Source organism: Nerophis ophidion, linkage group LG01 (assembly GCF_033978795.1).
Source record: "Nerophis ophidion isolate RoL-2023_Sa linkage group LG01, RoL_Noph_v1.0, whole genome shotgun sequence".
In the NCBI taxonomy this organism is placed as follows: Eukaryota; Metazoa; Chordata; class Actinopteri; order Syngnathiformes; family Syngnathidae; genus Nerophis; species Nerophis ophidion.
In genome coordinates this window covers 6,792,270-6,807,316 of record NC_084611.1, presented here as the reverse complement: position 1 = coordinate 6,807,316, position 15,047 = coordinate 6,792,270, and the positions used below count along the sequence as shown (strand labels likewise).

At 40.1% G+C, this 15,047-nt stretch overlaps 1 protein-coding gene across 3 annotated transcripts in view; it reads left to right on the top strand.

Moving 5' to 3' along the window:
* Positions 1-9,966, top strand: part of LOC133553287 (zinc finger protein 239-like) — a 152,771-nt gene extending 142,805 nt beyond the window's left edge. For all 3 annotated transcript variants that reach the window (XM_061901525.1, XM_061901614.1, XM_061901443.1), the window contains exons 2-3: positions 4,053-4,421; positions 8,345-9,966. In XM_061901525.1, the coding sequence (XP_061757509.1) occupies positions 4,053-4,421; positions 8,345-9,141 (1,166 nt within the window). In that variant the 3' untranslated portion in view covers positions 9,142-9,966. The remainder of the gene's footprint in view (positions 1-4,052; positions 4,422-8,344) is intronic.
* The last annotated feature ends 5,081 nt before the right edge of the window (positions 9,967-15,047 follow it).

Here is a 15,047-nt window from a genome sequence, read left to right as displayed (position 1 = left end):
AACGGAGATGTTGACATGCGGAGTAAGCACTCTTCGTTCTTTAGCAAGTGACTTTTCAAATGATGCTACATATCAGCAGTAATGCTGCTTTTTTGTAGCAACGCTTTTGCCCCAAACTTGACAAATTACGGTTGTCTGTTCGACATTTTCCCGCTTGCAGCCAAACCACCGCCAGACGATGGACCCCCTGCTGTTTTTCTTGGGAATTAATTCTTCCTTCATTTGTTGCCAGATTCACACCTTCTTTCTCTCGTATTACCACTCGCACCACAGCTAGTGTTACCCATGCTGCTACCTCTCTGCTCCGCGAGGGCGTATAAGCATGTGACGTTTGACGTGACAGTATGTGACGTATGAGGCGACAGTATGTGACGTATGAGGTGACAGTATGTGAGGTGTGAGGTGACAGTATGTGAGGTGTGAGGTGACAGTATGTGACGTATGAGGCGACAGTATGTGACGTTTGACATGACAGTATGTGACGTATGAGGTGACAGTATGTGACGTATGAGGTGACAGTATGTGACGTATGAGGTGACAGTATGTGACGTGTGAGGTGACAGTATGTGACGTGTGAGGTGACAGTATGTGACGTTTGACATGACAGTATGTGACGTATGAGGCGACAGTATGTGACGTATGAGGCGACAGTATGTGACGTATGAGGTGACAGTATGTGACGTGTGAGGTGACAGTATGTGACGTATGAGGCGACAGTATGTGACGTTTGACATGACAGTATGTGACGTATGAGGCGACAGTATGTGACGTTTGACATGACAGTATGTGACGTATGAGGCGACAGTATGTGACGTTTGACATGACAGTATGTGACGTATGAGGCGACAGTATGTGACGTTTGACATGACAGTATGTGACGTATGAGGTGACAGTATGTGACGTTTGACATGACAGTATGTGATGTATGTAAGAAGGTGCGCTTGCTGTCTGTGAGAAGGAGAGACAAGAAAGAGTGGAAAGAGCCTGTCGTGTAATGCCAGCAGCTAAAAGCAACTGCGTGAGAACGAGGGTTGGGTATCGTTTGAATTCGAACGATTCTGATTCTTTGTTTCGATTCCGATTCCTGACGATTCTCGATTCCAATTCTTTCTTTAAAAAAAAAAAAGAAAAAAGGCAGGGTCAAAAAAAACTTTAGGATATTTTAAATGAGCTAGCTAACCTACAGTCTTTTTGAATGAAATAGTCTGACATTCTCCATTAATTTTGATTTGAATTATTTACTATAAGTTCCTCACAGGGCTGTTTTCAACTAGAACATAAATATCAAATCTATGAACTTGAATATAAATATTATAAATTATGAATACATTTTCATCGGGGTACACTTGCCTCAAGAGAGCTTTATTTTTGAAACCTCATGAAAACACATTTACACACACAAGTGTATGATGCTGCATGTACTTAAAGGGGAACATTATCAGCAGACCTATGTAAGCGTCAATATATACCTTGATGGTGCAGAAAAAAGACCATCTATTTTTTTAACCGATTTCCGAACTCTAAATGGGTGAATTTTGGCAAATTAAACGCCTTTCTGTTTATCGCGCTGGAGGCGATGACGTCCGAATGGGACGTCGCCGAGGTAACACAGCCACCATTTTCATTTTCAACACATTACAAAAGCCGGGTCTCAGCTCTGTTATTTTCCGTTTTTTGGACTATTTTTTGGAACCTTGGAGACATCATGCCTCGTCGGTGTGTTGTCGGAGGGTGTAACAACACTAACAGGGAGGGATTCAAGTTGCACCACTGGCCCCAAGATGCCAAAGTGTCTGCCGCCAGACCCCCATTGAATGTGCCAGAGTGTCTCCACATTTGACCGGCGATGCTAAGGCAGACATGGCACAGAGATGTATGGATAACCTGCAGATGCATTTGCAACGATAGTCAACGAAATCACAAAGGTGAGTTTTGTTGATGTTGACTGCCAGTTAATCGATGCTAACATGCTATGCTAATCGATGCTAACATGCTATTTACCAGCGATGCTAAGGCAGACATGGCACAGAGATGTATGGATAACCTGCAGATGTATTTGCAACGATAAAGTCAACGAAATCACAAATTTGAGTTTTGTTGATGTTGTTGACTTATGTGCTAATCAGACATATTTGGTCGCGGCGTGACTGCCAGCTAATCGATGCTAACATGCTACGCTAATCAATGCTAACATGCTATTTACCCTAGCTGTATGTACATTTGAAACTAGATACCCACATTTAATGTGAAACAAATACTTACCAATCAACGGATTTAAGTTGCTCCGGTGTCACAAGATGCGAAAGTCGTGATCGTTTGGTCCGCACATTTTACCGGCGATGCTAATAAGACAGCCATGCTATGGGCCACTTCATTAGGTACACCCATGCTATGGCCGAGTAGCGTCAATAGCTATTCACTCAATAGCTTCAGTTTCTTCTTCAAGTTGGTTTTCGCTATCTGCCTCCATACTCCAACCATCTGTTTCAATACATGCGTAATCTGTTGAATCGCTTAAGCCGCTGAAATCCGAGTCTGAATCCGAGCTGATGTCACTATATCTTGCTGTGCTATTCGCCATTGTTTGTTTACATTAGCAGCACTGTATGACGTCACAGGGAAATGGACAATCGCATCGCAAATAGCGAAAATAAAGCACTTTAAAGCTTTTTTTAGGGATATACCGGGAGATGTAAAATTTAAAAAAAAACTTCGAAAAATAAAACAAGCCACTGGGAACTGATTTTTATTGTTTTCAACCCTTTTGAAATTGTGATAATGTTCCCCTTTCACTTTAAAGGGGAACATTATCACCAGACCTATGTAACTACAATATATACCTTGATGTTGCAGAAAAAAGACCCCCTCATTAGACGCATGCACATAGCATAGATCCAACAAATTGGTGACTTAATTAATCACCAACTATCTTTGGAATCGATTTAATCGATTAGTTGTTGCAGGTTGTAACTAATCGGCGGCCTTGTCCTTCCGACCAAAGAGCGGAGTTGTTGTTGTGTCTATAGGCCCGGAGTCGCTCTGCAGGCAGTGCAAGCAAAGTTCAACTCCCGGGTGTTGTTGAGGAGGGAGGGAGGGTAGTCAGAGTGTCCCTCGCTGAGGTGTCCTTCGGGGATGTTTCCCAACAGCCTTTTTTCTGTTTTTGAGCAGCGTCAAGGCCATGCGAGGGAGTCAGATTGTAGATTAGGAATGTTGTTTTTCAAACTAGCAGACATTTTCATGGCCTGTCTGCTCTAATCGTCCATGTCAGCTCTCAATCCAGTTTTTTCCAATCCAGCAAGCCTCTCTATGATGTCATCCATCTTGCGATTTAGTTCAGAATCGCCACAGTCTGTGATCCCACAGCTCGACCCAGGCCTTCCATTGCCAGGGACAGCCTTTGTAAGTGAGTGGGCGAGTAAGGAGAGGTAGTGGTAGCATGTGCAGGAGTGTTAATAGCATGGTGGATGTCCGCTTGTGCCCTGTGGAAATAATAAATAAAGTGAGCAAGTTGTAACTAATCGACGGCCTCGTCCTTCCGACCAAAGAGCGGAGCTTTATGGACCCAGTGTTACCCCCGACAAAACATGGGCCCTGGAGGGAAGGTCTCCCCTGCGCTCCTCGACCACGGTCTGGGAGCCCACAAACAGGAAAGGTGTAAAGCAACCCTTGCAGAGCGGCGGCTCCCTGTTTAAAGTGTCACCTTTATTGTTAGTTTAGAAGCCCAAATACCTCCATATTGCACTTCACACACCCTCTTTATTAACCAGTAGAATTGTCCTTTGTTGCCTTTCTTCCTCTCCACGATGTTATTGCTTGTATGCACTTTGTGTGTGCGTTTTGACACACTCAACATCATGCGCCTCGGCCTGTAGTCACCACCACACAGCGGTTTCAGATGAAAGAACCATACCGGTACTATTCAAACGTGGTATAGTACTTATTTCAATTGATTAGTACCACGAAACTTTATTAGTAGCAGTATACTGTACAACCCTACTACACACACATACAGTACATAGAAGAACGTGTGTTTTTTTGTGTTTGTCTTACAGACATCCAGCAGCTGATGAGTAATCCCGAAGAAGTTTCCCCTCAGTCAGGGGGGAGCTCCACTTTGAAGCAGGAGACTCCACAACCACCCTGCATTAAAAAGGAAGAGGAGGAACTCTGCATCACTCAGGAGGGAGAGTGTCTTCTAGGACGAGAGGAAGCTGATTACACCAAGTTTCCACTGACTGTTGTCTCTGTGAAGACTGAAGATGATGAAGAGAAACCACAAGTAGACAACCTCTTAGCTCCACTATCAGATAGTGAGGCTGAAGACGAGGTTGAAGAACCTTTGAGCAGCGATACAGACTGTGAAGGTGATATGAGGACTCACACTGACAACAAACACTCTGAATGCTCTTCAAAGAAGAGAGGTAAAACATGTTTGAGCTGCTCAGTTTGTGCTGAAAGTTTTACTAACAAGAGCAATTTGACTCGACACATGAGAACACACACAGGAGATAAACCATTCAATTGTTCAGTGTGTTGCAAAAGCTTTTCTCGAAATTGCCGTTTGACTGAACACATGAGAACACACACTGGTGAAAAACCATTTAGTTGTTCAGTTTGTGGCAAAAGCTTTTCTCAAAACAGCTATTTGACTGAACACATGAAAATACACACTGGTGAAAAACCATTTAGTTGTTCAGTTTGTGGCAAAAGCTTTTCTCAAAATAGCTATTTGACTAAACACATGCGAACACACACTGGTGAAAAACCATTTAGTTGTTCAGTTTGTGGCAAAAGGGTTTCTCTAAATAGCAATTTGACTAAACACATGAGAACACACACTGGTGAAAAACCATTTAGTTGTTCAGTTTGTGACAAAAGCTTTTCTCGAAATAGCTATTTGACTGAACACTTGAAAACACACACAGGTGAAAAACCGTTTAATTGTTCAGTTTGTGACAAAAGTTTTTCTCGAAATAGCTCTTTGACTGATCACATGAGAACACACACAGGTGAAAAACCATTTCGCTGTTCGATTTGTGGTGAAAACTTCTCTATTAAGAACCGTTTGACTGAACATATGAGAACACACACAGGTGAAAAACCATTTAGTTGTTCAGTGTGCTGTAAAAGGTTCGCACATAATGCAGACGCAGCAAAACACATGAGAACACACGAGGGAAAATAAGCAATTAGCTGTTTAGTTTGTGGTATGTTGCTCATATGTGGCGACATCCACCCTACCCAGGACCTCCTCACTGCTTCTTTCACAAATATCTGAGGTATGAACATTGAGAGGAAAAGGTTGTTCTCTTTACTTTCACAAAATGTACAGAAAACAAACACAACTGTGGTCCCTCAACCAGGTACGGACTGAAGCGTGGGTTACCTGTTCCGTTACACCTCTAGTAAACACAATTTCAGATATGAACAAAAGGACATTTGTCAGCTGTGAGCATATATTACCTCCATTAAAGGCCTACTGAAATGAGATTTTCTTATTTAAACGGGGATAGCAGGTCCATTCTATGTGTCATACTTGATCATTTCGCGATATTGCCATATTCTTGTTGAAAGGATTTAGTAGAGAACATCGACCTCAAAGTTCTCAACTTTTGGTCGCTAATAAAAACGCCTTGACTATACTGGAAGTAGCAGAAAATGTGGGTGTGACGTCACGGGTTGTGGAGCTCCTCACATCCTCACATTGTTTACAATCATGGCCACCAGCAGCGAGAGCGATTCGGACCGAGAAAGCGACGATTTCCCTATTAATTTGAGCGAGGATGAAAGATTCGTGGATGAGGAAAGTGAGAGTGAAGGAATAGGAAAAAAAAAGGCGAGGGCAGTGGGAGAGATTCAGATGTTATTAGACACATTTACTTGGATAATTCTGGAATATCCCTTATCTGCTTATTGTGTTACTAGTGTTTCAGTGATATTATATGGTCTTACCTGTACAACCTGCAAGTCGGAGGGGTTTGTCCACGGGTGAAGCCACGTTTCTCGACGAGGAGAAGGCAGCCGGTCGGGCCGGGCTGGGTTTTTTTTTTTTCCTTCTTTCTCCGCAGTGGAAGTATCCGACGTTTGGGGGCGGCCGGTGGGAGGAGGCAAAAGAGTCCGCAGCTGCAAGAGGAACAACGTGAGCTCTCCGCTCATGTGTACAGTAAGAGCCGATTTATTAACACCATTTTCTCACCGAAACCTGCCGGTTGACATGTGGTAGGGAACCATGTTCGCTTGACCGCTCTGTTCCATAGTAAAGCTTCACCGTCATCTTTCGGGAATATAAATACGGAAACAAGGAAACTCCGGCTGTGTTTGTGTTGCTAAAGGCGGCCGCAATACACCGCTTCCCACCTACATCTTTCTTCTTTGACGTCTCCATTATTAATTGAACAAATTGCAAAAGATTCAGCAACACAGATGTCCAGAATACTGTGTAATTATGCGATTAAAGTAGATGACTTATAGCTGGGATCGGTGCTTGACCAAAACGTCCGATACAATCCGTGACGTCACACGCACGCGTCATCATATCGCGACGTTTTCAGCAGGATAATTTGCGCAAAATATAAAATTGCAGTGTAGTAAACTAAAAATGCCGTATTGTCATGTGTTGCAATGTTAATATTTCATCATTGATATATAAACTATCAGACTGTGTGGTCAGTAGTAGTGGCTTTCAGTAGGCCTTTAAACAAGGTGGAAATGTCTATTACAAGATACTGTGCTAGTAAATAGTAGGGATGCAACTGTACTCGCTGTTATCCTGCACGGGACAATCTGACTTTGATTTTTTTTTTTCAAGCTATATTATTCAGGATCAGGTGGTATGCAATATATAATCTTGATCATTTTTTGCCATATTGCCCAGTTTCAGCATTTGGGCAGTTTCTAAACAAATTAATTATGTTCATACTTTGTGTTTTTTATATAGCACTTGCAGTAGTGGTAATTGCTTGATCTGTTTGTCACTCAGCTTCTAAAACTTCTATCTCATCCTCCTTATATTCAGGCTCAAAAATATAAGGTTCTGGATCATAATTTGTCGCAAAGTCTTCTTTGATGGCACTCATGAAGTCTGCCTTTATTAGAAATAGTTGGTGGTGTTGTTGAAGGAAATAATGAGCGTTGTGATGCGTCTGTGAAAAAAATGTGCCGCCATTTGCTTAAAATGATGAAAATACGTAGATATTACATGTTATTATGAATGTGTCTGTTATTACATGACATATATACTTAAGTGTGTATATAAAAAGTTTTTTGAAGCTTCTGAATATTTTTAATAGGCGAAATAGAGTGCGTCCCCATTACCTGCATTGTTAGCTGACTTTTGCTAGCATTTATTTAGGAGTTAGAATCAGTGATGGGCAGTAGTGCACAACAAGTAGCGACGCTATGTATCTTAACTACAGTTCCCAGTAGCGTGGCGTTAGCCTCGCTCCTTTTTGAACCCGTATTTATTCCTGTAGCTTAGCTATTTTTCGACCCATGTAGTGACGTAACGTCCATCAAACACTACAAAGAGAGAAAATAGACTGCTAGTCAAGGGCTGGAAAAAAAAACGAAAAACATATTGCAATAATCATTTTAATGTATTATTACTATGATTGTTATTTTACGTGTTATTTTTTATTGTTACTATTGTATATGTGGTTGTTTTTTTAGATCATATTTAAAATTGAGTTTTGGTGGTACTGGTTTTACGTTTTCAAATTAATAAATAATTTTGTTCTTTATCGTGATTCTAAAATATCTCAAAATAATTGTGATTATTATGTTTTGCCATAATTGTCCAGCTCTAGACGAGGTATCGGAAAGGACTTCATAATAAACTATGTATCATGATACCTGAGTCATGATACAATAGTTTATTGCAATATTGTGACATAAAGTTTTACTGCCATTTTTACAGTCATTGTAAAATAAAATAAAAAATACTTAGAATACATGTATATAAATACACTTGATATGTCAAAAACAAGGTAAATAAAATGATCATTAAAATTGTACAGACAGTGGATCAAATTTCTTGCATTTGATATTTTAAAAAAAGTCCTCTACATTTAACTACAGACTTCTTTGAGATAGAAATTATATATTTTTTTGTGCGATGTATTTCAATATTGACTTTTACCCTACTGTTAGTTTGTAGTATCCTAATGTCCATGGAAGCAAATGTTTTCTACTTTCTGTGATTCTAGCTGAACTTCTCTGAGTCAATGACAAGTCATGTAAACATTGATCCATCATTCTGGCAAGGCACTAAATGAATGGCCATGAAACACTACACAAACATACAGTACATAGAAGAAAGTGTGTTTTTGTTGTTTGTGTCTTGCAGGCGTCCAGCAGCTGATTAGTAATCCAGAAGAAGTTTCCCCTCAATCAGGGGGGAGCTCCAATTTGAAGCAGGAGACTCCACAACCACCCTGCATTAAAAAGGAAGAGGAGGAACTCTGCATCACTCAGGAGGGAGAGTGTCTTCTAGGACGAGAGGAAGCTGATTACACCAAGTTGCAACTGACTGTTGTCTCTGTGAAGACTGAAGATGATGAAGAGAAACCACAAGTAGACAACCTCTTAGCTCCACTATCAGATAGTGAGGCTGAAGACGAGGTTGAAATAACTTTGAAAAGCGATACAGACTGTGAAGGTGATATGAGGACTCACACTGACAACAAACAATCTAAATGCTCCTTAAAGAAGAGAGGTAAAACATGTTTGAGTTGCTCAGTGTGTGCTGAAAGTTTTACTAAAAACAGCCGTTTGGCTCGACATATGAGAGTACACACAGGGGAAAAACCATTTAAATGTTCAGTTTGTGGCAAAAGCTTTTCTCAAAATAGCAATTTGACTCAACACATGAGGACACACACAGGTGAAAAACCATTTAGTTGTTCAGTTTGTGGCAAAAACTTTTCTGTTAAGAGAAATTTGACTCAACACATGAGAACACACACAGGTGAAAAACCATTTAATTGTTCAGTTTGTGGCAAAAGCTTTTCTCAAAAAAGCTGTTTGACTCAACACATGAGAACACACACTGGTGAAAAACCATTTAATTGTTCAGTTTGTGGCAAACAATTTTCTGTTAAGTGCAGTTTGATTAAACACATGAAAACACACAGACTGCGATGAGGTGGCAACTTCTCCAGGGTGTACCCCGCCTTCCGCCCGATTGGAGTTGAAAGTGAATAAGCGGTAGAAAATGGACGGATGGATGAGAACACACAGTGATGAAAAACCATATATGTGTTCAGTTTGTGGTAAAAGCTTTCCTTTTAACAGCTCTTTGTGTCGACACATGAGAACACACACTGGAGAAAAAAAACATTTAGTTGTTCAGTGTGCTGTAAAAGGTTCCCACATAATGCAGACACAGTAAAACACATGAGAACACACAAGGGAAAATAATCAATTAGCTGTTTAGTTTGTGGTATGTTGCTCATATGTGGCGACATCCACCCTACCCAGGACCTCCTCACTGCTTCTTTCACAAATATCTGAGGTATTCATACAAACTTGAACTATTTGGAGCATAATCTTATCCACTCATGACCCCATGTCTTCTCTGTATCTGAAACCTTCCTGAACAGTAAGATAGATGATGCTTCAAGTGCTTGGTTACTCCTTCTTCAGTCCAGGGACCTGGGGCCTCATGTGTCAAGTTTGTGTACAAGGTCAAAAACCTGCACTACACCCTTTTTTACTGCAAAGTTGAGATGTATCAAAAATAATGTTGACGCATAAGTGATGCTGGGTAACTGTTTGCATAAAAAGTGCCAACTTTTACTCCTCAGACTGATTGATGTGCAAATCAGAGACATATGAACAATTAACCCCCAACACCCACAACCCAACCCCCACCTCTCTTGTCACTTGGTCGGGCATAACAGGTTCGAGATGAGTTTGTGAAGTGTAAAATTTAGCTGTATTTTAAAATGAAAGAAACTGCTGTTGTAATTGTGTCCACTGGATGTCGCAATAGCAATTCTGTTAGGTAAGCAAATAATGGCCAAGCAGGAGGTAAATGGTAATTGGGTTATACTTGTATAGATATTTTCTACCTTCAAGGTACTCAAAGCGCTTAGACACTATTTCCACATTTACACATTCACACACTGATGGCTGGAGCTGCCATGCAAGGCCCTAACACCACAAATCAGGAGCAAGGGTGAAGTATCCTGCTCGAGGACACAACAGACGTGACGAGGTTGGTAAAAGTTGAGGATTGAACCAGGAACCCTCAGGTTGCTGGCACGGCCACTCTCCCAACTGCGCCACGCCGTCCCCAGGTACACAGTAAAGCGGGGCTGTGACTCCTCCCCCTCCAGCCAACGTAAAAGAGGAGTAAAATAATCAATCAGTAACCCCACTTCAAATGCAGCATGAGACACTGCACACTGATATAGTTCTGTGAAAATGATTGTCTTCTGTGCAAATGTAAAGAAAGTGAACAGTGTGTGATTTACTGCAATACTGTCACTCTTTCTACTTTTTATTTGTGCTCTGTAGAAACACTGAGATTAAGTCTAAGTTCATTGTGTTTTGATATGTTTGTGAAATATGTGTGTTTTCTTTTTCTGGATGTCAGACTAATTGTAAGTTTTGTTTGCTTATTTTATTACGTCTGACGGCAATATATTTGGCATCGTCGGTAACGTGAAGAAGACTTGGTTGAAATAAATGTCTGTGAGAAAAAGGAACGACTCGAGCCTTGACTAAGACCTCGGAGGGAGTAACACTGATAATGGACAACAATTTACAGGTCAGTGATTTGATGAGTTTTGAAAAAAAAAAAAGTATGGGTTGTCAATGTGAACACGTTAACGCATGTGATTATTATTATGAAAATATATATCACGTTACCATAAATGAATGATGATTTATCACAGTGGGGATTTTTTTTTTTTTTTTTTTGTCCTGTCCAGCTTCTCGGGCAAATCATATAGTTGATGTAGATGCATATAGTTGATGTAGATGCATATAGTTGATGTAGATGCATATAGTTGATGTAGATGCACATAGTTGATGTAGATGCATATAGTTGATGTAGATGCATATAGTTGATGTAGATGCATATAGTTGATGTAGATGCATATAGTTGATGTAGATGCATATAGTTGATGTAGATGCATATAGTTGATGTAGATGCATATAGTTGATGTAGATGCATATAGTTGATGTAGATGCATATAGTTGATGTAGATGCATATAGTTGATGTAGATGCATATAGTTGATGTAGATGCATATAGTTGATGTAGATGCATATAGTTGATGTAGATGCATATAGTTGATGTAGATGCATATAGTTGATGTAGATGCATATAGTTGATGTAGATGCATATAGTTGATGTAGATGCACATAGTTGATGTAGATGCATATAGTTGATGTAGATGCATATAGTTGATGTAGATGCATATAGTTGATGTAGATGCATATAGTTGATGTAGATGCATATAGTTGATGTAGATGCATATAGTTGATGTAGATGCATATAGTTGATGTAGATGCATATAGTTGATGTAGATGCATATAGTTGATGTAGATGCATATAGTTGATGTAGATGCATATAGTTGATGTAGATGCATATAGTTGATGTAGATGCATATAGTTGATGTAGATGCATATAGTTGATGTAGATGCATATAGTTGATGTAGATGCATATAGTTGATGTAGATGCCCATATCGGCTGTTCACATTTACTTTACAAAAGAGAAGTGTAGGATACTTCTCGTGTTGCCTTATTTGAATTTGACTTTATTAAATGTATTTATATTATCATTTGGTGCAGCCGGGCCGGAGCAGGAGGGGATAGAAAGAGAAAAAAAGGAAGACAAAGGGGGAAATTTGGGGAATAAGAGGGGGATTAGAGTGAGAGACAAAAACAACATCAGCAAACACAACAATAACAACAACAATAGAACAACAGCAGCACATACGATATGAACAAATATGATCGTAAAAGTGATAGCAAAGAAGCAGTGAGCGAAATAAATAATAATATAGAAATGACAATGAGCTGCGATGAGGTGGCGACTTGTCCAGGGTGTACCCCGCCTTCTGCCCGATTGCAGCTGAGATAGGCGCCAGCGCCCCCCGCAACCCCAAAAGGGAATAAGCGGTAGAAAATGGATGGATGGAAATGACAATGAGCATTTTTACACTACAACTGGAGCAATACAAATACCAATAGAAAAAGCGCTATTAAACATGAAAAATACCAATAATTTACTTCTATTATCAACAATACAGTTGTTCAAATGCAACAATACGTATACATAATGATGACTAGAAAGACAAAAAAAATAAAATAAATAAAAAAAGGAAAACCAAAAGATGGAGGGGAAGAGAGAGAGAGGCAACCTTTATTAATCTTGTAGATTGTTATAGTAACAATGGGTTAAGCTTTGTCAGTATGCCATGTTTTACCCAGTTTACCCTAGGGCAACAACGTTGACATATGACAAACTTTAATGATCCACAAGGGAAATTGTTCAACACAGTAGCTCAGTTACAATGATGGAAAGTGTAAGGATGGAAAGGACAATGCAGGTGTAAATAGACTAGGTATAGCAATGTAAAATATAACAAATCTGCGAATATATACAATATATACTTAATATGTGTACAGTATACAAATATAATATGTCTATAACATATATACAATATATAATAATTACTATGTACAATATTACAGTATATGTGGCAGCCCCAGCATAAAAAAGAGAGTAAATGTGTATATAATGCATGTCTGTATAAATGTAAGCCTATCATGCATGTCTTTAAAGGGGAACATTATCAGCAGACCTATGTAAGCGTCAATATATACCTTGATGGTGCAGAAAAAAGACCATATTTTTGTAAACGATTTCCGAACTCTAAATGGGTGAATTTTGGCGAATTAAACGCCTTTCTGTTTATCGGTCTGGAGGCGATGACGTCAGAATGTGACGTCGCCGAGGTAATACAGCCGCCATTTTCATTTTCAACACATTACAAACATTGGGTCTCAGCTCTGTTATTTTCCGTTTTTTCGACTATTTTTTGGAACCTTGGAGACATCATGCCTCGTTGGTGTGTTGTCGGAGGGTGTAACAACACTAACAGGGAGGGATTCAAGTTGCACCACTGGCCCCAAGATGCCAAAGTGTCTGCCGCCAGACCCCCATTGAATGTGCCGGAGTGTCTCCACATTTTACCGGCGATGACACACATGGCACAGAGATGTATGGATAACCTGCAGATGCATTTGCAATGATAAATTCAACAAAATCACAAAGGTGAGTTTTGTTGATGTTGACTTATTTGCTAATCAGACATATTTGGTTGCGGCGTGACTGCCAGCTAATCGATGCTAACATGCTACGCTAATTGACACTAACATGCTATTTACCGGCGGTGCTAAAGCAGACATGGCACAAAGATGAAGTGAAGTGAAGTGAATTATATTTGTATAGCGCTTTTCTCTAGTGACTCAAAGCGCTTTACATTGTGAAACCCAATATCGAAGTTACATTTAAACCAGTGTGGGTGGCACTGGGAGCAGGTGGGTAAAGTGTCTTGCCCAAGGACACAACGGCTGTGACTGGGATGGCAGAAGCGGGAATCGAACCTGCACCCCTCAAGTTGCTGACACGGCCGCTCCACCAACCGAGCTATACCGCCCAGATGCCAGAGCCGACTTATTTCACAGCGGCGGTGAAGAACTTTGAGATATAGTCTGCTCCTTCCTCGTCAGCTCCTCCTTCACAGATGATAATCTAAGTAGATTTCGCTCTTTTTTTGGTGTTTATTTTTGTAGCAATGCGATAGATGGATCGATAGATAGATAGTACTTTATTGATTCCTTCGGGAGAGTTCCTTCAGGACAATTAAAATTCCAGCAGCAGTGTACAGAGTTGAGATTCATTTAAAAAATAAAAAATAATAACAAATAATGGGGGTTTAAATGGAAACAAAATAGAGAAATGTTACAACAAGAATAAAAAATAAAAAGCAACAATTAATAAAGTTGGGGATTTCTGTGGTTTCTGGTCGTTTGCGAGGACACCAAAGGGACCTCAGAGGACAGCAGCCTGTTGTTGTTTTGGCTTTTTAAAAATTAGAAAGTTGATGAAAGATGTATGGATAACCTGTAGATGCATTTGTAACTATAAAGTCACAGTAATCACAAAGGTGAGTTTTGTTGATGTTGACTTATGTGCTAATCAGACATATTTGGTCACGGAGTGACTGCCACCTAATCGATGCTAACATGCTATTTACCGGCGGTGCTAAAGCAGACATGGCACAGAGATGTATGGATAACCTGTAGATGCATTTGCAACTATATTACGTTCCCTTCCACCCACATTTAATGCGAAACAAACACTTACCAATCGACGGATTTAAGATGCTCCAGTGTCACAAGATGCGAAAGTCCTGATCGTTTGGTCCGCACATTTTACCGGCGATGCTAACGCAGCTATTCGGCCATGCTATGGCTATGAATAGCGTCAATAGCTATTCGCTCAATAGCTTCAGTTTCTTCTTCAATACTTTCATACTCCAACCATCTGTTTCAATACATGCGTAACCTGTTGAATCGCTTAAGTCGCTGAAATCCGAGTTTGAATCCGAGCTAATGTCACTATATCTTGCTGTGGTATTCCCATTGTTTGTTTACATTGGCAGCACTGTGTGACGTCACAGGGAAATGGATAGTGGCATCGCAAATAGCGAAAATCAAGCACTTTAAAGCTTTTTTGGGGGATATTCGGAGACCGTTAAAATTTGTAAAAAAAAATTCAAAAAATACAACAAGCCACTGGGAACTGATTTTTATTGTTTTTAACCCTTTTGAAATTGTGATAATGTTCCCCTTTAAGTGTGCAGAGTGTGTATAGTTGTTCATGTATTAGCTGTGAGTGTAAATGCCGATGACGACAAGGGCCGGGATACGCAACAGGTGGGGAAATAGAAAGAGAAATACAGTAAATGAAAAGAAAAGAAGAGAGAGGTGGAATAAACAGTTAGTGAAAGAGGCGAAAGGAAAACC